General features: G+C 45.9%; 1 protein-coding gene across 1 annotated transcript in view; it reads left to right on the top strand.

The window, feature by feature from the left end:
* Nucleotides 1–22,716, top strand: part of LOC148317958 (phospholipid-transporting ATPase ABCA1-like) — a 152,210-nt gene that overhangs the window by 42,211 nt on the left and 87,283 nt on the right. The window contains exons 12-27 of the mRNA XM_088283537.1: nt 1,613–1,846; nt 2,138–2,295; nt 2,852–2,915; nt 2,963–3,073; nt 4,162–4,367; nt 4,749–4,900; nt 5,058–5,294; nt 5,642–5,896; nt 14,434–14,549; nt 18,303–18,381; nt 18,426–18,480; nt 18,771–18,799; nt 19,611–19,758; nt 19,851–20,083; nt 21,152–21,284; nt 22,464–22,553. Coding sequence (XP_088139663.1) covers nt 1,613–1,846; nt 2,138–2,295; nt 2,852–2,915; nt 2,963–3,073; nt 4,162–4,367; nt 4,749–4,900; nt 5,058–5,294; nt 5,642–5,896; nt 14,434–14,549; nt 18,303–18,381; nt 18,426–18,480; nt 18,771–18,799; nt 19,611–19,758; nt 19,851–20,083; nt 21,152–21,284; nt 22,464–22,553 — 2,300 coding nt within the window. The remainder of the gene's footprint in view (nt 1–1,612; nt 1,847–2,137; nt 2,296–2,851; nt 2,916–2,962; nt 3,074–4,161; nt 4,368–4,748; nt 4,901–5,057; nt 5,295–5,641; nt 5,897–14,433; nt 14,550–18,302; nt 18,382–18,425; nt 18,481–18,770; nt 18,800–19,610; nt 19,759–19,850; nt 20,084–21,151; nt 21,285–22,463; nt 22,554–22,716) is intronic.

The following is a 22,716-nucleotide window of genomic DNA, read 5'->3' as shown; positions in this document are numbered from 1 at the left end:
GTCTGTGATTGTTGATGTCCATCTCGCTAGCCGTATTGAGCGGCAGCAAGTCACGGAAGTGAATGATGAAAGACAGACAGTGCCTTGACTGACATACTGCTTTGCCGTTGTCATTAATACACATTTTACAATAATATCCACTTGCATTGTTTTCTTAATTGTGTTTTTAAAACGTTTATTTTTTCTTCTAGTATGCATAATATCTACACATTCAGAATGTGGTATGTGATTGAGGAAAAAATGAGAGAGCGTGTGAGAGAGAACAGAAGCGCATAACCCATTTTTTCAGTTATTTTTTAGCACTGTAAATTTTTTTATTTTGTTTTTATTTAAACTGAATATAAAACGTTTTGTTCTGCACATTCAAATATGGTTTGTGGCTAAAAAATAAGAGAGTGAAAGTGAGAGCGTAATCTCGAGCGTGATACATAACAAAACTTGGAAATATCAGTGCTCAGCACCCTTGTTTTTCCAATATTTTTTGCACTGCAAATGAATATATTCTAATCTAGGTATGTTATGTTTTATTGTTGGGTGTTGCCATCAATGGCTTGTGGCAAATGCGTCATGTTGTACTTTGAGTGGTGAAATTTCCGACTTCATAAACGCAATACGCGGTTCGTGGTTGCAAGTTAGCACATGTGCTCTAGCTGTTTTGATGTCAATCACGAGGAAATAAAAACTATGTTTTGGTTTTTATTACACGTGAGTTCGCTCAATAATGTCACCATAATCCACAGTAGACGCTACATTATGTTAACGTACCACAACAAGACATCGTGTGTGGCATTCCATCAGACGCACACGGTAGCTTGTGCATGATAGTGTCATGCGTCCCGGCGATCGCTGGGAAATACGAGGTGGACTCCAGAATCGCAGACACAGCAAGATGTAATTTAACAAGATATTTATTATTATACTAGAGAGCACAAGTCAATCATTAATTATAGGCGCCGACAACTAGCAACGGAAAACGCTGGTGGACAAACACCAGGAAAAGGAAAACTGACGGCGGAACAGAAAGCGCTTGCAAAATGCAAGCAACGGAAAAACTTAAATTGCTTGCCACGGAAGGGCAAGGAGAAAACCAATTCAACGAACGAAAACAGAAACGGGCAAAGCCTTAGCGTGACCAAAACGAGAAACAGAAAAGCGTCAACTGCAAAGTGCAGAGCGAGAAGGCAATACAATTGGTAGCGTGGGAACATAAACGTGAGCGAGGCAGGAGAAATATTCCGACGCCGCGTGGTCCGCGTCGTCAGCTTTTGTAGTCCTGCAATCATGGTGCTGACGAGAGTCAGGTGCGCGGCCGGAGGGCGCGTCTTTCCAGACATGACGCCCGAGTCGGGGAACGAGTTGCTGAAGGGAACGCCCACTCAGCTGGGAAAACAATAACAAGACATGGCATGACAGAACGGATCATGACAGTACCCCCCCTTTAACGGACGCCTCTTGGCAGACCACCTGGTTTTGACGGGTGTGCTGCTTGGAAGTCCCGGATGAGAGATGGACCCAAGATCCAGGAGCGGGGCACCCATTGACGCTCTTCTGGACCGTAGCCGTCCCAGTCAACCAGGTATTGAACTCCCCTTCCCCTGTGCCTTGAGTCCAGAATCTCGCGTACTGTGTACACCGGGCCACCGTCGATGATCCTCGGAGGCGGAGGTGGGGTGGAAGGAGGAACCATGGGGCAAGACGACGCAGGCTTGAGCAGGGACACGTGGAACACCGGATGGATCTTCATGGTGGGAGGTAGCTTGAGCTTGACGGATATGGGGTTGACGACTGCTTCCACCTCGAACGGCCCTATGAAGCGTGGGCCCAGCTTGCGGGAGGTTCCTGCCAGGTTGAGATCGCGGATGGAAAGCCATGCTTTATTTCCCACCTTGTAGACCGGGGCAGGGTGGCGACGGCGGTCGGCAATCCGCCGGTTACGCTCGGACGTGCGGGACAAGGCTGCTCTGGCTTCCCTCCACACGCGGTGTGCCCTCTTTAGATGGCCCTGGATAGAGGGAACCTCCTCCTCCCACGCCTGAGTTGGAAAGAGCGGGGGCTGGTAGCCATATGCAGTCATAAAGGGCGAGCACCCAGTGGCAGACGAGATCAACGTATTGTGCGCATACTCCACCCATGGCAGCTGGTCGACCCATGAGGACGGACGGTCGAGGCAGACGCATCGGAGAGCCGCTTCCAGGTACTGGTTCGCCCGCTTGGACTGGCCATTGGACTGGGGGTGGTATCCTGACGACAGGCTGGCCGTGGCCCCCAGGGACTGGCAGAAGCGTTTCCATACTCGTGACACGAACTGAGGACCCCGGTCGGACACCAAGTTGGAGGGGATTCCATGGAGCCTGAAAACATGTAAAATGAGTAAGTCCGCTGTTTCCAGCGCTGACGGTAGTTTCGGCAGGGCGACGAAATGGGCGGACTTAGAGAAGCGGTCAACAATGGTGAGTATAATAATAATAATAATAATATTCCCTTTATTAGTCCCACAATGGGGAAATTTGAGATTCGAACCCAGGCCTCCTGGGGAGACTGGGTCCTGAACGCGGCGCCTTAGACCACTCGGCCATCCTGGCAGTATGACCGAATTCCCCTTGGAGACCGGCAGTCCTGTTACAAAGTCCAGAGCAATATGCGACCATGGTCGCGGGGGAACGGGCAGAGGGTGCAGAAGGCCCGCTGGGGGTTGATGAGAGGCCTTACTCGAGGCGCAGGCATGACAGGCCTTGACAAAGTCCTTGATGTCCTTGCCCATCGCGGGCCACCAAAAACGTTGGCCGATGAGGCCGTGGGTACGTCGAGCCCCGGGGTGACATGCCACCCTGGATGAGTGACCCCACTTGAGGACCTCCGCTCGATGTTGGGACGGCACGAACAGCCGCCCAGCTGGGCATCCGGGTGGGTTGTCGGTATTGTCCTGAGTTCCCCGTATCCGCTGCTCCACCTCCCACTGCAGACCTCTCACCAGGCGATGGCTTGGCACCACGTTGTCGGGTCCCGATTCCTCCTCTGCCGGATCGTGGATGCGTGACAGCGCGTCCGGCTTGGTGTTCCTGGAGCCCGGACGGTATGTCAGAGTGTAGTTGTAACGGCTGAGGAGCAGCGACCAACGTGCCAAGCGAGGGTTGAGTCTCTTGACGGAACGGATGTACGACAGGTTCTTATGATCGGTGAACACGATGAATGGTTCGGTGGTCCCATCCAGCCAATGCCTCCATTCCTGGAGGGCCAGGACCACGGCCAAAAGTTCTCCACGTCGTAGTTGGCCTCGGCGGGGGTGAGTCGGCGTGAGAAGAAGGCGCAGGGATGGAGTTTCTGGTAGACCGGGGAACGCTGAGATAGGACTGCCCCCACTCCCGAATCTGAAGCGTCCACCTCTACAATAAAAGCATAATCAGGGTTAGGGTGACGCAAGACTGGGGGTATTGTGAAGGCTCGTCTAAGATTGTCAAAGGCGGCTTGGGCCTCTGGGTTCCACACGAAACGGGTCTTAACGGACGTTAGGCGAGTAGGAGGTAAGGCTTGGCGACTATAATCCTTGATGAACTGGCAGTAGAAATTAGCGAACCCTAGGAAGCGCTGCAGTTGCTTGCGGGTGGTGGGTACCGGCCATTCCACCACCGCGCGAGTCTTGGCCGGGTCGGCCTTAATCTGCCCCTTTTCGACGATGAACCCCAAAAATTGAACGGAGCTTTGGTGGAACTCGCATTTCTCGGCCTTAACATAAAGCTTGTTTTCCAACAACCGTTGTAACACTGCCCGGACATGTTGTTGGTGTTCTTCGGGGGATCGCGAAAAAATCAAAATGTCATCGAGGTACACAAAACAACATATGTTTAACATGTCCTTTAGCACATCATTTATTAGCGCCTGAAAAACTGCGGGAGCATTGGACAACCCGAAGGGCATGACCAGATACTCGAAGTGCCCGAGGGGCGTCTTGAAGGCGGTCTTCCACTCATCTCCTTCCCGTATCCTAACCAAGTGGTAGGCGCTACGTAAATCTAGCTTGGAAAAAACGGCGGCCGACTGCACTGGTGCGAACGCGGAGTCTAGGAGCGGAAGTGGGTAGCGATTCTTTACCGTTATGGCGTTCAGACCCTTGTAGTCGACACAGGGCCGCAAGGTCTTATCTTTCTTTTCCACGAAGAACAGACCAGCTCCTACCGGGGATTTAGAAGGTTGGATCAACCTGGCCGCGAGGGAGTCGGTGATGTACTCCTTCATCGCAGTTTGCTCGGGTTGGGAGACCTTATACAGGCGCGCTGACGGGAGCATCGAATTGGGCAGCAGATCGATGGCGCAATCATACGGGCGGTGCGGAGGCAAGGACTTGGCGTTGTCCTTGCTGAAAACGGCTCGTAAGTCGTGGTAGACTTCGGGAACGTTGTCTAAGTTTATGACCTCGGGCGGCGCTGCCCGGCCCCTTAACCCTTCCTCAGCCGATTGCAAACAGTGAGCATAACAATACGGGCTCCAATTCTCTATGGACATCCTTCCCCAATCTATCACCGGATTGTGAGTCTTTAGCCACGGTAGCCCGAGGACGATAGGCACTGCCCTAGATGACAAAAAAGAATCGCTTCTCAATATGATTTCCGGATATTTTTAGTGTCAGCGGTTGTGTCACCCGTCGGATGTCTGCCAGGAGGCGCCCGTCAAGATCGCACAGCTTCTCGGATTTGCCTAGTTCCGTGACCGAGCAGCCTAATTTCGCTACGAAACCCGCGTCAATAAAACAGTCATCTGCGCCGGAATCGACCAAGGCGCGAATCTGGATGCTGACGTTCAGTCCCATAATCTCTCCATCCACCTCAAGTCTCACAAGGTCTTGAGTACCCCTGCCCCGTTGTTCTTGGAGCTCGTGGCTGGAGTTCTCTTCCCCGGCAAGGAGGTGGGCGGGGTGGTCGGCAGCTGACTTACATTGGTCAGCTGGTGTCGGGGGAGATGTCCGGCGCGGGGGTCGGGCCGGACACGGAGACACCCGGTGCCCTTGTAGACCGCAGTAGAAACAGGCTCCCGAGCTGCGCCGCCGTTGTCGTTCCTCCGAGTCGAGCCGGCCGGCTCCCAGCTGCATCGGTTCGTCTGCGGGCGAAGGCTCTAGGAACCGGGAGGGCGTCGGCTCGCTGCAACGCTGCTCCGCTCCCCTCTCTCGGCATCGCTCTCTCAGGCGGTTGTCTAGTCAAATGGCCAGGTTGATGAGCTCCTCCAACGTGGCCGCATCCTCGCGGACTGCGAGCTCGTCTTTAAGGGCGGAGTTCAAGCCCCGACGGAACACGGTCCGCAAGGCACAGTTGTCGAACCCGCTCTCCGCCGCGCGAATGCGGAAAGCAATGGAGTAGTCCGCCACCAAGCGATTGCCCTGGGTGCAGTCTAGGAGTTCTGCCCCGGCCTCTTTTCCCAGGAGCGGATGGTGAAACACCCGCTGGAACTCGGTTAGGAAGGCGGGAAAAGACGAACGAATGTCCGGGAGGGCATTGCTCACGGCCATGGCCCATGCACTTGCCTGGCCAGTCAAGAGACTCATCATAAATGCTATCTTTGAACTATCATGAGCGTAGGTGAACGGCTGTTGGTCGAAAATCAACCGGCAATGATGAACGAATTGTCCGCAAAGTCCCGGTTCCCCCCATAGCGGGGTGGGTGGGGTAGGTTAGGTTCACGACCGGTAAAGCCGGGAGGTGGCATCCCGGGCGCGGAGGCGGTCGGGTCGGCTCCCGACGCCGTGTGCGAGCAGAGGGTCCCTATGCGGACATCTACGTTCTCCAGGCGATGGGCTAGCCGGCCGACTGCGTCGCGGAGCTTTGCAAGCTCGGTCTCCTGCTGTCCCACCATACGTCCTTGGCTGGCCAAAGCTTTCAGGATCTTCTCTGTGTCTGCAGAGTCAATGGTCGGAATATTCTGTCAAGCGTATTTCCCGGCGATCGCTGGGAAATACGAGGTGGACTCCAGAATCGCAGACACAGCAAGATGTCATTTAACAAGATATTTATTATTATACTAGAAAGCACAAGTCAATCATTAATTATAGGTGCCGACAACTAGCAACGGAAAGCGCTGGTGGACAAACACCAGGAAAAGGAAAACTGACGGCGGAACAGAAAGCGCTTGCAAAAGGCAAGGAACGGAAAAACTTAAATTGCTTGCCACGGAAGGGCAAGGAGAAAACCAATTCAACGAACGAAAACAGAAACGAGGAAAGCCTTGGCGTGACCAAAACGAGAAACAGAAAAGTGTCAACTGCAAAGTGCAGAGCGAGAAGGCAATTCAATTGGTAGCGTGGGAACATGAACGTGAGCGAGGCAGGAGAAATATTCCGACGCCGCGTGGTCCGCGGCGTCAGCTTTTGTAGTCCCGCAATCATGGTGCTGACGAGAGTCAGGTGCGCAGCCGCAGGGCGCGTCTTTCCAGACATGACGCCCTGTCAGGTTTAAAAGGTCCTGACGCCTTCATTAGACTGAATTAAATGCAGAGAACCAGAGGAATAACCAGGGAAGGTTTTGTCTTTTCTCCATCGCAATGGGAGGAGAAGCCAGGAAGTGAAGTAGACGTCTTGCCAGTTCACTCTCCCGCACTCTCACTGGCTTCTTCGCCCATCCCTCTGGACTTTATTCAAAGAAAAACGAAACCTATGGAAAGTGAAACTTAAAACAAGCGTGTGGGTGTGCGCATGTGTGCTGAAGCAATGATGTGCGTGTCTGTGAGTGTGTGTGTAATTATCATTGATACAAATAGTGTATAAAAAACATGATTAAAAATACACAAACTATTTACATACTCTCACATTTCCCCCCTGTTTGTCGGATTTAAATCATGTCCATACGGCTTTAAGATGAGTCATCAGGGAATAAAACATATAAAAATACATTTCAATGTGCCTAGTGAAAAATAACAAAACTGTCTCCACGCAGAGCTTGTCTCTGGGGGACTCGATGCAGGCCCCTTGCCTCGCTGTAGGAGGAGACAGCCGTCTTTACCTCCCGGATCTTCGCGTGTGGTGTATGTGTATGCATGTGTGGGGCTTGGGCGACAAGTCCATATTCATTTTACGTTTCAGTGTCCAGTTCGAGTTCGTCATTGTCCAGTTCGAGTTTGTCATACTCAACATCAATCAGATTGTAATGTTACTTTTGGGCAACAAACATGCAATTAATCATCATTTTTGTCATAAAAATAATGCAACAAAAACAGACTACACATAACAAAAAATGAAAACCATAATTATCCCGATATATTGTCTTTCAAATTCTTCATAGTGGTCATAACATCAATAATTGTTTCATTTTTAAAACTTTAAATGCAATTATGTTCTTCAATCAAGGTTCAAATTTCTTTATGTACGTCATTAATTTCCAAACCATATCTAATCTTTTTATTCTGTGGCTTCAACATTCGTATCTGTGGCTGGTGGTGTGGTTCTGATGTGCGTGTGGTCCGAGATTGTGACTCGGGGAGGGATTCGCGTTGCTAGGCCTTTAGCTGGAAACCGGTGAAGCTTGTACTGCAACTGGTGGATCCAGCTGCCACGCCCCGCGACCTTTGCAGCGTCGGGGTCACCGCCATCATCTGGCGAGGGCCATCTCAGCATTCACTTCCCCCCAACGGAGTCGTTTCAACACCTTGAAGAAGAGTTGGTCTTCCACACGGACGTGAATTCTCTGTGAATCAAAAAAACACTTGACCAGTATTTGCGTCTTTTGCATCTTTTTCGGTCAAACATGTTTTTTGTTGGTGGTTCTGATGAACCTGAGAGTCTATAGGGGATAGTGTCCTTCCTTCGGCTGGCATTGTCCTCATTGCTGTGATTGAAACACAGTCTGGCCATTGTCTCCTTTTTTTTTTTTTTTTTTTTCATTAGTGCGTTCCACAAGTCCTGCAGACTGTATGCACAGTGACGCTTTGAGTCCATTTTTAACAACTGTCCCACTTGTTACAACATCATTCACAAAATGCATCATTTTCACTTCAAATCACTTCTTGAAATTCCAAATGTCAGGATAATTTGATTACACAACACTTTTCCCAATCGTTTTTAGCATCAGCATGTGTTGTTGGAAACAGCTTGATCCATTTTGAAAACATATCAATCATAGTCAAACAATATTGCAACCCAAACAAATAACAGTGTCCAAAAAACATTTTTTTTTTTTTTTTTTTTTTGTTGAAAAGTCTGTATGTGGGAACAATTTCATATCATACTTCCCCCTGTTGACACACGACTATCTGCTCGTGTGTCACTCAATGTTTGCATCATTGTCCACCCAATATGCATGTTCAATTAGTGGTGCCTTTTTCCCTGGCCTGAGATCAACTTGTCAAGTTGATTTACTGTGTGTGTGTGTGTGGGGGTGGGGGTGTGTGTGTGTGTGTGTGTGTGTGTGCTTTCATGAAACCTCTTGTGCTTTGTTGACTCTGGGGTTATGGCTTGGCTCCAGCCTTTATTCAATCGTAATCGTGTCATTTTCTGTTCAGAATTTTTTTTTATTTACAAATACTTACTTAGACGTGTTTTATGCGCAACTTTTCTTTTATCTTTTGTGATTTTTAAAGCACCCGTTCGCCCAAAATCAACAGAACACAAGAACATTTTATCTTGACTGTGAGTTCACATTGTAACCATACAGCTCATACAAGATGGGAAACTCCAAATTTTAATTAGCTCACAACCGCCTACGCTCTTCCTGCTTATCCTAACAATTTCTCTCTTTTACAAGTTATCTGTTGGTATCGCACTACTAATACTCCCATCGCATAAAAGTCAGCGTGATTTCTTCCTACAACCTTGGTTCTCAGACACTTTCTTATCAGTCTGGAAGGTGCACCTGGTCTTCAAGTCCTACACGTCTTAACTCCTCCAGTCGGGAGGAAAATATGTCAAAAAGTCAAGTCATGGGTTTGGTGAAAATTTGGACGGCTCCACAGTCGTGTGGCGCCTTCTAAATGGTGCGTGGAAAAAGAATGGCGCTGGGCTTAAATGCATCGCACCTTATTAATGTAATGTTACAATTAAATCGCCGTGCAATGTGAATGTCGTGTGATGGAATGTCATTTTTTCATTCCTTAAAGCAGCAGTGAAAGCTCTTGATCACACTCTTAAATAGTTCTCTGCCACGAAATCCAAATTGTTGTGACTAATATGCAAATGGATTCACTTTCCTGTGTTTCTGCAGCAACACAAGTCCATGAAGCCATTTTTTGCAGTCACTGTTTGCCCAAATGGCTTATAATAATAATTTGGTAGTGCATTAAGATGCTTTGTAAATACAATCTTGCAGTGTATCTCCACAAGTTCCAACATACACAACCCATTTTATGGCCATGATACTATTGTTTTAAACTCACCCTAAGCCTGTTGGGCTCTTTCTCTGCCGCATAAATTACAGCCCTGAGAGACTTTGGGCTCCAACTTTATCTATGAAAGGTCAGGGACTTAATGGAGGTCATGAAAGTGCCAAGGAAGGTGTTTACACAACAGTGGTCTGGCAAAGATTTATTACTATTTTTCTTCCCGCTTATCACTGACAATGCGTCCTTTTAAAGTTTTGACTCTTGTTTAAATTCGCCCTTGCTTATTGATTCTGATATTAAAGTCCAATTGTCAGTGTATCACGGCCTAATAAGCAAAACGCATGTTGATGTAGAAGTCCTTCTACACACACTTTTTATGTTAGTTTTTTTCTTTCGCCATGTGATCTTCTATTGCTTCTCTCTCCGTCCTAAAAAGTTATTGTTTATCACAAGACTCTCTGCTTCCTTCTTTTTTTTAAAATGTTTTCTCTTTTCCTTCCTTCTGCTCAACACGTTCAAGCTTTTTGTGCATAATTTAGAATCTTCTTTTCCATTTTACAAGTTGGCCAATTTAAATTAGGTTGTTTTATTTGAAAAGCCTGTAATTCTCTTTTTCCCTTTTCACATAATCACAAATTTCTTATCACAAAATGAACATGTTAATTCTACTTCGAAGTGGACAAGTACACATCAATGTTATTTGCAATTTCTAATTTCTTCTCTGCTTTAATGAAAATTATAGCCCTTGCCAAATTTTTCCTGTATCATTTATATTTCTGCATTTCATTGCATCTCTGGCCTACTTTAATATAAACATCATCAACTGGAATATGAAATCTAAAATATTTATTTCTTCAATTCACCAAAAAGCAAAATCTAATTTCTATCCTCCTCCTCACAGGAGCCTCTCCACAGTCTGCTCCTAATTTCTTCTTCTCAAGGCAATTTCTTGCTATCTGGCCTTCTTTTGGTGTGGTCTTCCTGTGTGGTTGACGGCAGTTTCTGGCAAAGTGTCCTGATCTGCCACAACTGTAAAAAATATCATCTCTGGTGGGAAGGCGTCCTTGTCTCAGCCTCTTCCACCTTGATAAAAGACTTTCTGACCTTTATTCTGATAAAAAGTGTCTATAGACCTCTGTTTCTTTTTATTTTCTATCTTCTCAGCATGGAGGGCGTGATTTACATACTCCTCCAGGGTACCTGTTGGCAGGCAAATGTAATGTTTATTCACCCACTTATGAATTTCCTCTCTTGATCCTGCATGTAAAGCATTCTTCAACTGCTGTTGAAATGCCCCATCCACATCACCATCTTCCTGCAGCCCGCTGTGGTTTTGAAACACAGCTGTCATTCTCACTTTGTATTGCCCAAATGTCTCATCTTTTCTGTTTCTTGTCACCCTCTTCTCTTTTTAAGGCTACCCTCATCCAATATTCTGTTTCTTCAAAGCCATTTTTCTTCATCTTTTTGTGGTCTTTCTTTGTCTTTGCTATGATTGATTTCTGCAATGCGGCTATTTTTCGTGTTTTTAACTGACCATTAAAACCATGTTCAGCTTTCCATGAGTCTAAATACTGAATTTTATCAAGATCCTGTTTTTTTTTATGAACTTCCTTATCCTCACTCATCTTTTTAAACCAGCCTAGGCGTCTGGGTTCAATTTTTTTATTTTTCAGAAAACGCACATCAGGCTATTTCTCTCTTTTCTTTTAAGCCTATCCCGTTGTATAAGTTATTTTATTTAATTTCAAATTTAAATGAATTTATCTCCTCAAATCATCTTCTTTATTAATTTCTTTTGTAAATTTGGGAATTATTTTTCTCAATAAGATCTCGTCACTCATAAGTAGCCTTTTGTTGGTTACTAATCCTTGATTCCATTTTATCTCTACTTCATCAATCCTTTTAGCATAATTCCAACCACTTTGATCACTCTCCCTGACATTTAGACACACAGACAGACACTCAGACAGACACACAGACATATACACGGGCCCACAAAACGACACACACAGTTCCATCTTTATCTTTTGCCCATAATAAATACTTTAATTTATCTAATATCGCTCATAATTATGTATGTGCAGCCCTGTAGGGCGAGTGCAGCCTCTGCCACAAATGCACACTGTCACTTATACACGCAGCACATTGAGGTGAGCGCTTTTTTGGTTTGTCCATCTTTTCTGGGGGTTTTTGTCTTATCGATGCAATTCTGTCTGATCTAGTTGTCATTCTATGTGGCATTACCTGATAATGTGGAGGTGGGGGTGATTCAGGATGTAGGGGGCATTTGCACCCCCCTCTCCCTTCTTTACCTTCTTTTAAAACCTTCTCTGTCATTCTCAAATACTATTCCTGTTTATAACCCTTATTGCATTATACAAGATAAAATTCCAAATGGTATTTGTAATCCCCAATCACACCATTCACTCACTTTGCATACAGCAAAATGATCATTCCACATCTGGTGTTGTGTGTGCGGGTTTTTTTTTTTTTTTTTTTTTTCTTCAGCTTCTCTGCAAATTCTTCTCTTTTGCTGTTGTCTGGTCAGCTACTTCTCCAAACCCACACACACACACACACACACGCACGCACGCCCCCTCACGCACGCAAACCCCCACCTTTTTTTTTTCTCTTTGTCCTCATACACACACACACAGCTGCGCAGCTACAAACTATATTCAAATAAAAATAATATTCAAATAAAAATAATAAAAACCACCAAAAATAATGCCTTATTATTCCCTAAATTTCAATGTGAAATTGTGAGTAGACCTCTAAGTCGTCGATAATTTCTATTTATCGACACCGAGGAACTTTTAATCGATGCTACCGTGATGTCGGTTTGAACGAGTTACGACCTAATTTCTTCTTTTTGTAACTCCCTAAACAACACGATCGTGGTTTAGACGTACCTCAGGACGTTCTTTTATGCTACCGTACCCTCCGTAGGGGAGATCTAGTCTCCCGAGAAACCCAGTTTCTCTTCAGCGCAATGAGTTATGACCTAATTATTTTTCTATAACTCCTTAGACGAGCACGATCCAGTTTCTTTTCTTTTCGACCGAACTACTGCAAAACGGCCGGCGCGCGCTTCCTTACTCACATAAATCACCCCTTACTAATTGTGTTAATATTTTAAATTTTAAAATGGTGGCACAAAATAATTTGAAAAACAATACCTGGCTTCCTCCGGATCCGCCTGGTCCGACAGGGAACCGACATCCGGGCGGACGGCCGCGCCGCAGCTCAGGGACCCGCTTTCAAATGGTGAAGCGCTGACGTCAGATTCGTTGGCCCCCGAAATATCCAGCGACGTTCGCCCGTCCGGGTGTGGCTCCCGGGTTGACCGGCACCAATAAATGTCAGGTTTAAAAGGTCCTGACGCCTTCATTAGACTGAATTAAATGCAGAGAACCAGAGGAATAACCAGGGAAGGTTTTGTCTTTTCTCCATCGCAATGGGAGGAGAAGCCAGGAAGTGAAGTAGACGTCTTGCCAGTTCACTCTCCCGCACTCTCACTGGCTTCTTCGCCCATCCCTCTGGACTTTATTCAAAGAAAAACGAAACCTATGGAAAGTGAAACTTAAAACAAGCGTGTGGGTGTGCGCATGTGTGCTGAAGCAATGATGTGCGTGTCTGTGAGTGTGTGTGTAATTATCATTGATACAAATAGTGTATAAAAAACATGATTAAAAATACACAAACTATTTACATACTCTCACACGCCCCGAGTCGGGGAACGAGTTGCTGAAGGGAACGCCCACTCAACTGGGAAAACAATAACAAGACATGGCATGACAGAACGGATCATGACAGATAGCTACAGCTGGCTATGTCAGGAATGATGTAATTGTAAATTAAGTCAGACCTCAGCCGCAACGTTTTTCTTTTATAAATGCTCGTTTATCACTATAGTGTGGCTATGAAAGGGAAGTTTACTTTGTATAAATTAGCGTAGGTGTGGAGTTTGTTTACAGCACGGATGTGAGACATTCTTTTATTTTTTTATATCGATGCATATTTTGAGCAGATTATATCGATATTAAATCGATTTTCGATTAATCTTTACATGCCTAGTGTACACATACTTTGTTGTTTTACTGTATAAAAGCCTATAGTATTTGACTGCAGTTCTAGTTTTTCACCACCAGATATCATTATCACAGAAGCTTTGAAGCTTCAAACCATTTCTAACCGATTGCTTCAAATGGTTCGGGGGTTCATAAAAGCTTCATTTGCCCATCACTAATAGTCGCCATTGCTCAGTGTCATTTTCTGCAGTCCATTCCGAAAACTACGCTTTCCCGCTGCTGAAGTTGATTCTGATCACGTGACGACTCACAAGACTGCAGGGCTACGTCTGATTGGTGAAACACTGGTGGAGGTCTCTCTCTGAGAAAATAAATGCGCCTTTCACTGACAGTGAGAGAAAGACAAACACCGTACGTATGCGGAGAGGATTTAAGTAACAAGTTCAATGTAGCGGAATAGGAGTACAGTTTCCTCTTTACAAATCTACTCAAGTAAGAGTAAAAAGTATCGTGATTTAAAATTACCCAAAGTTCAAAAGTTCCCAAAACTTACTCAAGATAATAAATGGAGAATAAATATAACTCGTTACTACCCACCTCTGCAAATAATAGAACCTCTCATTCAATCCAGTAAATAGTAACAATAAATGAATATCGTTTTCAGGCCAAAAGAGCCAGGATCAAGCCAGAAGCAGGGTTCCAAAGAAAGTCTATAATTTGATTTAAAAAATGTCCATGTTTGGGTAAGTATGGAAAATGGGAACAATCGTATGGAAAAATATTGATGGTTTTAAAGCTGTTTCAATAGTTCTTTATTGTAAAACAAATACTTGCGAATATTAAAAAATATATAAAGATTTTTTTCTTTTTCTTTAAATGTTCTTGGAAGCGCAGCTACAATATTGGAAGAGCACACAGTATTACAAAGTAGACCATGTTCTGGGTGAATACTCAATTGTGATTGGCACTGAAAATTACCATTGCATTACATTTGCATTAGCATTGCTAAATTGGTTTGAAACAATAAAGCAAGGTGGACACAAATGTCCATTATCGAGCCCAGAGGGTTAATCCTACTTTTGTTTCTATTTTGCCATCGCTTCAGCTGACCTTCACTGTTCTGGCCATTATTGTGGTGCTCATCTTGGTCGCTTTCCAGCTGGAGGAATTCATTTCAAGGGCCAACCTGCCGGCTCTCATCCTTCTAATCCTCTTCTATGGGTAACTTTTCCAGAGTTTGCGCTACTTAATTATTACCCTCAGAAATCCCATGCCCTCATCTACAACGTCATAAATTCTCTCACATAAACTATTTATGCATGCAAAGCCTGTATTACAAAAGAACTAGGATGGGTTTTCATTTAGATGTGCCTTTTGTCGTACAGTCTGTTTTGTCCCAGTCTGCTAACAGCAATTTTTTTTTTTATTTCAAATGTCATCAATCACTTTAGATGTTCCATCACCCCATTGATGTACACAGCAAGCTTTGTTTTCTCCCTGCCCACAATGGCCTACATTGTTTTGACCTGTGTCAACCTCTTCATTGGAGTTGGTAGCTGCGCTGTATCATATTTTAAGACAGTGTCTGTGAATAAGGTAAAATCATTAATTTCTGTCAGTCTTTACAATACAGCCAATAGAGCTACAATCTGAACCTCTTTATGGGACTTCACATATTAGTAATATGCAATGTAATTTAAAAATTACACATTTAAATTATTGCTTGCCTTTGAATTTCTGGATGCTTGTGCCTTTACAGACATTGAACTCGACTGGACACTGGAATATGCTGTTCATTTTCCCTCACTACTGCTTGGGACAAGGACTCGTGGAATTGGCAGAGAGCCAATTTAAATTCAGTATGTTGCTCTTTAAGTCATCAAAAGTTAATTTCTAAATTTAAATTATCTGCTCTGATTTTAGAATACTATAGGTACACCTACATTAAATACTCCAAATGCAGTACACAGAAGCTGTGCAATGAATTATACGCAAGGCAAGACAGTTATATTTATATAGCACATTACACACACAAGGGAACTCAATGTGCTTCTCTCAAGCGAAGACCACACCTCCAAGCATTTTCGAACACAACAGTTAGCAACATTTAAAAGCAAAGCAGAGAAAACAAAAGTAGATTGCTAAAGATATTAAAATGTACATTGACATTTAAACACATTTATAGAAAACTTATAAAACATTTCAAAGTAAAACAAATAAAAATGGTCTAAAATATCTATGAAAAAAACTATTGTTTAGAGGACTTTAATCAAACGTATGAGAAAAAAAAAAGCAAATTTTTTGTCAGGTTTTAAGGGACGGATCCCAGAAGTCCCAGAATACACGATAGGCCCAAAAAAAGGGTCAGAGGCGGGAACATGGCTCGCCAATCTGAGCCAGTCAGGTGGGCTGTCTGGAGCCCAGATGAGTGAGTCCCAACAGGGCCAGTCAGGTGGGCGGCCTGGAGGCGATGGCGGCCACAGGTCATGTGCTGCAGAGGCAGACTCGGATGGTGGCCACAGGTCGTTCGCTGCAGAGGCAGAGTCGGATCGCGGCCACAGCTGCTGGGGAGCCGGCGCAGGGACTGGAGACGGCCGCACAATGTATGCCCTCGGATCAGGGACCTGGGATGGCCGCAGGACATGGACATGCACCGGCGGATCAGGGGCTTTAGATGGGGGCACAGGAGGCTGCAGCTGTCGGGGAGCCGGCACGAGGGGCTCCAGCTGTCGCTGACCGGCAACGTCGAGCACGTGCTTCTCGCTGGCTCCATTGTTGGTTGGTTCATTATGTCTCGTTTTGGTTTGGTGGTTGAGGATTGAGGTCGAGGATCCAAATGCAGGGAAGCGAGGCAGGGGTAACTTCAAGGGTATTTAATTAAAGAAAACAAAAAGGCAAACAAGTTACTGGGAAAAACTAAAATATGGAAGTACAAAAAAGGGATCAAAGTAACAAAACTAACACAAGCAAAATAACAGAATGAAAACTGAAACATGCTGAGAAACGGACAGCAGTCACTTGTACATCAACAGTGAACCGACAATACTGAAAGGAACCAAGGAACTAAATGCAAACAAATTGACGAGACAAGAGGAAAAGTGTTGGACGGAGCTCATTGGTCAACACTAGGTAATGACAACAAGCACAGGTAGACAGCTTTAATGAGAGACACACCAAAGGAACACAAGGAAAACATGAGACAAAATACTAAATCAAACACAGACCATGAACATTTTTAACCTACATTTAAAAGCATATACACTCGGGGATAACTTCTGTTGGCTTATTCCTGTCCCATTTGTGTGCAGCATAATGGTTAAATTTAGCTTAACCATGTTTTTTGAATACTTTGAACTATGGCATGTTGGGCTCTCAGACAGTTTTTTGTTTTTTCAGCACCAGAATATATGGGCGCATTGCAATCACTTTTAAGCAGACCGAGAACAGCAAACAAGTATCAGATTATTAAACATTGCTCATGACCATTGTGCCAAGTCTTTGATTCTCTTGAATCCATAGTTTTCCACCATAGCCATTTAATCTTCGTGTTTTTGTCTTCACGTCGCTTTGTTTTCTCGCTCGGTATAACTTCTTGTTGTTTCGTTACTTGTCACCCACTAGTGTTATTTTTCGGTGATCAGTTCCCTTTGCCTTTTGCAAGCGTTTTGTTATCCTGGCTCTTTTTGGTCAGCGTGCCCCGTTCTACTTTGTCAGTGTTCTTTTGTTTTTCTGTAATCTCTTGTTCAATTTCTCCATGTCAATGTTTTTGGGATCCCTAATTTATTTTTATTTGGTTCATTCCCAAACCTGACAGAATAATGTGACCGATCCCATCAAGTCGGAAAAGGTTAGAAAAGCTTTGCGGATGGACAACATGAGATCTTGCTTGTGGAACTCCGTGACGTGGTCGCCATCCTGGCCCATCTGTTTCAGGAATTGGATTTGGGTTATTCATTAGTGCTTTCTAATGTTTGACCAGCAACCTTTCACATATTACCAGGATAATTCCAAGGTTGATTTTGTTTTGAGTCTCTTGGCTGGCCAGGCTGAGTCTTGGGCAATGCCAGTGAGCAAAGCATGACCCAAATTCCGGTCAGCTCTTCCTTACTTTATCTTAATTATGATGCATTTTTGATCATCCAGTCAAGGGGATTGCCCGGAGGGCAGTTTTGGATTGCACGCAGGGGAGGCAGAATCGCCACTATACCAGAACAACCTACAGATGCTTCGTCGATCCTTGTGTGGTGGAAAGCGTGAGGCAGTACCACTGAATCATTGAACAAAATCAACATGGTTTTAGATCTTGACGGGCATCTCCAGGAGCAGGTTCAACATATTACTGTTCCGCTCGTGTTGAGACTCTCGGGCAATCAGTGGAGGTTTTTTATTATGCCATCTCGAGCTGCTCCAATCATGTTAGGTTTACCTTGGCTAAAACTAAAATAATTCCAACATCAATTGAAACAAACCATTTTCAGCCACTTATCCGGGGTCGGGTCACAGAGGCAGCAGCTTCAGCAGGGAAGCCCAGACTTCCCTCTCCCTAGGCACGTTTTCTAGCTCTTCGTGGCGGATCCCCGGGCGATCCCAGGCCAGCCGGGAGACATAGTCTCTCCAGCGTCCTGAGTCGTCCTCTGGGCCCCCTGCCGGTGAGACATGCCCGGAACACCTCACCAGGGACAGGGAGGCGTCCAGGAAGCATCCTAATCAGATGCCCGAGCCACCTCTTCTGGTCCCTCTCAACGCGGAGAAGCAGCAGTTCGACTCTGAGTCCCTCTTGGATGGTCGAGCTTCTCACTGTATCTCTCAGGGGGAGCCCGGACACCAAGTGGAAGAAACTCATTTCGGCTGTTTGAATCCGAGATCTTGTTCTTTCAGTCACAACCCACAGCTCATGACCATAGGTGAGGATAGGAACATAGATTGGCCGGTATATCAAAAGCTTTTAGCTCAGCTCTTTCTTCACCATGACAGAGACCGATACAGCGTTCGCATCACAGCAGATGCTGCACCAATCCGCCTGTCGAGCTCACGCTCCATCCTCCCGTCACTCGTGAACAAGACCCCAAGATACTTGAACTTCTCCACTTGTGACAGGATCTCTTCCCTGACCTGGAGAGGTCACTCCAACCTTTTCCAACTGAGAACCATGGTCTCAGATTTGAAGCTGCTGATCTTCATCCCAACCGCTTCACACCCGGCTGCAAAGCGTTCCAGTGAGAGTTGGAGATCATGGCCTGAATAAACCAACAGTACCGCATCATCTGAAAAATCAAAGCAGCAATACTGAGGCCACCAAACCGGATCCCCTCATTGTCTTGGCTGCGCCTAGAAATTCTGTCCGTAAAAGTTATGAACAGAATTGGTGACAAAGGGCAATCATCAATGGAAACGAATCTGACTTACTGCAATGCGGACCAAACTCTGCCATTGGTGGTACAGGGACCGAACTGCCCACATCAGGGGGCTCGGTACCCCATTCCCGACGCACACTCCACAGAACTCCCCGAGGGACACGGTCGAACGCCTTTTCCAAGTCCACAAAACACATGTAGACTAGTTGGGCGAACTCCCATGCACCCTCAAGGACCCTGTAGAGCAGGGGTGTCAAACTCCAGTCCTCGAGGGCCGTTGTCCTGCATGTTTTCCATCTCTCCCAGCTGCAACCCACCTGATTCAAATGAGCAGGATACTTATCAGGCTTCTTCAGAGCTTGCTGATGAGCTGATCATTTGAATCAGGTGGGTTGCAGCCGGGAGAGATTGAAAGCATGCAGGAAAGCGGCCCTCCAGGACTGGATCTTGACACCCCTGCTGTAGAGAGTGTAGAGCTGGTCCACTGTTCCAAGGCCAGGTAGAAAACCACACTGCTCCTCCTGGATCTGAGATTTGACCTCCAGACGGACCCTCCTCTCCAGTACCCCTGAGGAGACCTTACCAGGGAGGCTGAGGAATGTGATTCCGGCCGAGGGTGTCCTGGTGCCAAGTGCACATATGGACACTCTTATGTTTGAACATGGTGTTCGTTTTGGACAATCCATGACAAGCACAGGAGTCAAGTAACAGAACATCACTCGGGTTCAGATTGGAGGGGCCGTTCCTCCAATCACGCCCTTCGAGTTCTCACAGTCATTACCCACGTTAGCATTGAATTCCCCAGGGAGTCTCCAGGGGGGGCACTCTCCAATACACCCTCCAAAGACTCCAAAAAGGGTGGGTGGTCTGAACTGCTGTTTGGTGCATAAGCACAAACAACAATCAGGACCCGTCCCCCCTCCTTAAGGCGGAGAGAGTCTACCCTCTCATCCACCGGGGTAAACCCCAATGTACCGGCTCCAAGCTGAGGGGCAATAAGTATGCCCACTCCTGCTTGTTAGAGTGTCCAACCCCTCTCAAAAGGCCTGGTACAAAAGCCCAGGCTCTGTGTGGAGGTGAGCCTGACTATGTCTAGATGGAACTTCTCTGCCTCACACACCAGCTCAGGCTCCTTCCCTGCCAGAGAGGTGACATTCCATGTCCCAAGAGCTAGTTTCTGGAGCCCGGGATCATAACGTCAAGTTCCCTACCTTTTGTTGCTGCCCGGCTCACATTGCACTCAACACCTTTGGACCCTCCCACAAGAGGTGGGCCAATGGGGAGGAGAACCCACGTGAGCCCGGCCGAGCCTCATGTGTGCAGGCGCTCGACAACGAGCTCGACAACGAGCCTCACCTCCAGGCCTGGCTCCACAGGGGGGCCCCGGGGACCCGCGTCCAGGCAAGGGAAATCGTGGTCCAATAATTTTGTTCTTCAAAGGGGTCTGGTGACATGTGCTTTGTCTGGACCCTCAGCTTGGACCTGTTTGCCATGGGTGACCCTACCAGGGGTAAAAAGCCCTAGACAACTTCGCTCCTAGGATCATTGGGACACGCAAACCCCTCCACCACGGTAAGGTGACGGCTCACGGAAAGTGGTGAATAAACCAGCCCTTGAAAATTGGAGCACACTCTGCCATGCGCATTGTCTAAAGACAAGAGATAGGGCATTCACCACAGGCCGTTAGGTACTCAGTCAATTTGCTTGGAATATGAACCCTTTGAATGCCATGATTTAAGTAAGATTTTCAGTGTGGACCCTGCTGAGTCTTTACCACCCCACAGACCATACATTTGTGCTATTGAACTAACTCCCCACTCCCTAGCTCTAGGCAGTAGCAGGTGTCTCAACCAGAGCAAAAAGCATTAAGAGAGTGCATTTAGAATCATTGACAGCCAGCTTAATTAACCCGTCCACGTCTCCTGTGGGGGCGGAATTTTTCTTCATTGATTAAAAAAAAAAAAGACCCTGTGTTGATTTCAGACACCTTGACAATAACAAAGAAACAAATGAATACCAGCTCCCCTTGTTAGGCTCCGCGTTTGCACCTTTACAGTCGACATCCAGCTTTGCAAAACCCAACCTTCGAGGCGATATACCTGGTTAGGATAACGGAAGGAGATGAGTGGAAGACTGCTTTCAAGATGTCTTTGGGGCATTTAGAATATTTTGTGATGCTGTTTGCCCTACCGTTTTTCAGTGTTTGATCAACCATGTGTTGAGACACGCTTAATGTCTTTTGTTTTGTCTACATCGACGATATACTAATCTTCTCACGAAACTTACAGAAACATCACCAACATTTACTTGAGATTTGGTTATACGTTTACGGGAGCATCGTTTATACATGAAAGCTGAGAAATGTGACGATCTCGCGAAGACACAGGCCGTGGTTGAATGGCCGTCCCCCGTTTACTAACTCGCCAGTACTGACCCATCCTAACCAAGAACTCCTTTTTGTGGTCAAAGTTGACGCTTCGGATTCAGGAGTGGGGTCAGTGTTATACCAGCTGTGCTCGGTCAATTAGAGGATTCACACCTGTGCCTTCTTCTTCAGACGTCTTCAGAAGTACAGCCGAGGCTTACTACGACGTTGGGAACCGTGAACTGTTGACCATCGTTTTGGCTCTACAAGAGTGGAGACTAGTGACAGACCGATTATAGGCCGGGCCGATTATTGGGGCAGATATTTGGCATTTTGCCGATGATCGGGAGCGACCTTTTTAACTTTCAAGGCCGATAAATTAAAAGCTCGTTTATTTTGGCTCGCTGCAGCTTACTTTTCTCTCTCTCTTTTGTGCTGGTGGTCCTGCCTGCAGAAGCAGATTGGCCCGCCCACAGCGCCATCTGATTGATTCCTTGTGCAGTGGGTAGCAGCCAATCAGCAAGCTGTTGTGAAATGCGCTATATAAATAAAGTTCTATTGTATTGTATTGTTTTCTTTTTCACCTCGAGTCACACGCACTACAGGATGAAACAGACAACAGACTTTGCAGAAATTTTAATGTCAGTCTACTACAACTCACAACTAAAAGAATTTGCTGAACAAAATATTAAAGAGATGTTTGTTTTCATTGAACTATAAGAAATTTAGCTAAGCCTGGGCGCTCCTAGCACCTTTTGTTAGACTTTTAAAACTAAGTTGTCTATTTTCTCAGATCTAAAAAAGCATGTTGTAAATCACTAAAGCTGTTTAATAAACATGCGTTGTTTTTCAAAATCTTTACACCATTTTACCCCTTTTTTTTCCAACAAATGAATATCAGCTTCAAATATCGGTTATCGGCATCCGTGACTACCAATAATCCGTATTGTATCAGACCTGGAAAAAGCATAACAGTCTTTCGCCAATGGAGACACGAGTTGGAAGCAGCAATAGAACAGTTCACAATGTACACTGACCACAAGAACATGGCCTACATTCAATCAGCAAAGAGACTGGACTCCAGACAAGCTCGTTAGGATCTGCTTTTACCCTATTTGATTTAGTTTTGACTAATGCAAGGGGTAAAAAAAAAAAAAACAGAAACCCGACGCTCTGTCCATGCTCCATGATCTAGCGGTGGATGTGAGCCAGTTGTTACCCATTCTGGTCAATCAACGCAATGTGGGAGTGTTGCAGTATAGGTTCAACATTGCCCCACTATTTGAGAAGCACTGACGTAAACGAGGTCCTTGTTACATTGGTCCATTCGAGGTGGAATCACTAGTGAACCCGGTGTCCATGAAGCTCCGCCTACCACAGACTCTCAAGGTCCATCCTGTGTTACATGTCTCGCAGCTAAAGCCAGTAGAATCCAGTCCGTAGGCTGCTCCGCCTATTCCTCTTCCAATTCCACGTCTCTTGATGGGGAGACGGTGTACACTGCACGTGAGTTTTTGGATGTGAGACGTCAGGGCAGGGGTGTCCAGTACCTGGTCGATTGGGAAGACTATGGGTTGGAAGCACGTCAATGGGATCCCGATTCTGGTTTTGTCTCTTCTGCGCGCCTTCCAAGCGTCTCATACGTCAAAACCAGGTGGTATCCATTGAG

Source organism: Idiotropiscis lumnitzeri, chromosome 19 (assembly GCF_059441095.1).
Source record: "Idiotropiscis lumnitzeri isolate Australia: NSW breed Sydney's pygmy pipehorse chromosome 19, RoL_Ilum_1.0, whole genome shotgun sequence".
Taxonomy (NCBI): domain Eukaryota; kingdom Metazoa; phylum Chordata; class Actinopteri; order Syngnathiformes; family Syngnathidae; genus Idiotropiscis; species Idiotropiscis lumnitzeri.
Note: the sequence above shows the minus strand (reverse complement) of the source record. Positions and strands in the feature narration are given on the sequence as shown.